At 66.4% G+C, this 1923-nt stretch overlaps 1 protein-coding gene across 1 annotated transcript; it reads left to right on the top strand.

Moving 5' to 3' along the window:
- Positions 1-573: 573 nt before the first annotated feature.
- Positions 574-1699, top strand: MNEG_1639 (hypothetical protein; the record flags this gene model as incomplete). The annotated part of the gene is made up of 3 exons (XM_014049879.1): positions 574-626; positions 893-1102; positions 1399-1699. 3 exons carry the CDS (start codon positions 574-576, stop codon positions 1697-1699), a joined length of 564 nt encoding a protein of 187 aa, XP_013905333.1.
- Positions 1700-1923: the final 224 nt, after the last annotated feature.

Below are 1923 nucleotides of genomic sequence, written 5' to 3'. Positions count from 1 at the left end.
TTGGCCGCAAGGAATGGACACAAGTAGGTGATGAACGGACCGTTTGCGGCCAGTGCCGGCTAACTGGCCCCTGCTCGTCTGTGCTTGCTCCACCACACAGATGCTTTTGATTGGGGCGCAAGCAGGCTGACACGTGCGACACTCACTCGGCATCATTCACAGTTGAGTCAGATGACGTCAACACGAGTCCGCGGCGCAGGAAAGCCAGTAGGCGGAGTTCGGCAAGCCGGTCGGCAGGCAAGTGAACCCCTGATTTCCCGACCTATTCACATCTCGCCGAGCCCGCCTCCGCACACACTCCTGGGCAGCAATGGAGCCCCGCGAGCGGCGACGCAGCGGACGCGCCCGCGCGTGCACGAGCGGTGGCCAGTCACAAGCCAATTCCGTAGAGTCATCTGCCTTTTCCGCTCTGCGTCGCAATTGAGCGGAGTGCTAATCAACGGTCACTGCCCTGCGCCGGCACTTCCAAGATCAGACCGATCTTAGACAGGGGGCCTTCGGGTGGCGGCAACAGGCGCGCCCTGCTATCGATTTGAGAAGGAAGCCGCGTCCAAGGACTCCGCATTCGGCAGGATGAGCGGCTCAGGGAACCAGCCCCTGCCCGCGAAGGAGCAGCAGCTGTTCAGGTGCGTAATGAGACATTACGTCTTCTATCTTTCAAACGTCAGGCGTTGGTGGGCCAGCTGCAGTGTTGCGGCTGCGCAGATTCGCAGTCTGCCCATTGCCGTCACTGTGCCCCGCGCCGCCCGCTCGTCGGTGCGCGCCGCTGCGCCGCGCCAGAACACATCCGCAGCCCTGACTGCTAGACTCCGCGCCGCCTCTGCGCGCGGCCCCCCGGGTCATCCGTGCGAACCGCGCGCCTCTGCTGCCGCCCCCATCCCCGGCCACCCAGATCCGTCGTGAAGCTCTACGAGAGCAAGCAGTACAAGAAGGCGATCAAGGCGTGCGACCAGATCCTCAAAAAGTTCCCGGATCATGGGGAGACCCTGGCCATGAAGGGCCTGACCCTGAATTACATGGACAAGAAGGAGGAGGCGTACGACCTGGTGCGCAAGGGGCTGCGGTGCGACCTCAAGTCTCACGTCTGCTGGCACGTGTATGGGTGAGCATCATATCGGAGTCTGGGTGGGAGGAAGGGGGAGGGGGGAGTGTCAGCGTGCAGGGGAGGGGTGCAAGAAGGGGGTGTGCGGCAGTGAGGGACGCGGCCGGCGAAAGATTGGGCGGGTGCGGAGACGGCCCGCGGTCGGCCGAGGGTGTGCGGCGCGGTGGGAGGCGGGCGGGAGGAGGTTGGTATGTGGCGAGGGGGCGGGGAGGCCGGGCGCAAACTGCAGCCCCGTGGCTACGGCTACGCGCGTGCGCGGCGGGCGCACGTGGGCCCGCCAGCCCCCCCTCCCGCAGGGCGCCGGGGGCGCTCACGCGGCCAGACCCATCCCGTGGGCGCAGCATCCGTCCCGCCCCCCATCCCTTATCTTCCGCACCAGCGGCGTGCGCCGCTGCGCCACCCCCATCTCATCCGCTGGACCCCTCGCTCCCGTTTGTACCGCCCTTTGTCGCCGCCCGCAGCCTGCTGTACCGCAGTGACAGCAATTACCCTGAGGCCATCAAGTGCTACCTCAATGCGCTGCGCATCGACAAGGAGAACCAGCAGATCCTCAGGGACCTGGCCATGCTGCAGGTGATCTGGCGGCGATCTGGGTGATCTGAGCGACCTGGGCGACCTGGAGGCAGGGAGGGGTGGGGCGGCAGGGCTGGCACGAAAGTGCCTTGCAGTGGGAGCTGCGGACGCAGCGGCAGCAGCACTGGCGGGCGGGCGAGGAAGGCAGCGGCGGTGGCGGTGGGCCACGGACAGCAAGCAACCAGTGCAACGCAGCTCTCAGCACCCCGACCCGCATGCCGTCATGCATCCCACCCACCACCCAACCC

This window comes from Monoraphidium neglectum (genome assembly GCF_000611645.1).
Source record: "Monoraphidium neglectum strain SAG 48.87 unplaced genomic scaffold scaffold00169, whole genome shotgun sequence".
NCBI classification, from domain to species: Eukaryota; Viridiplantae; Chlorophyta; class Chlorophyceae; order Sphaeropleales; family Selenastraceae; genus Monoraphidium; species Monoraphidium neglectum.
This window is presented reverse-complemented; position numbering and strand designations above follow the sequence as displayed.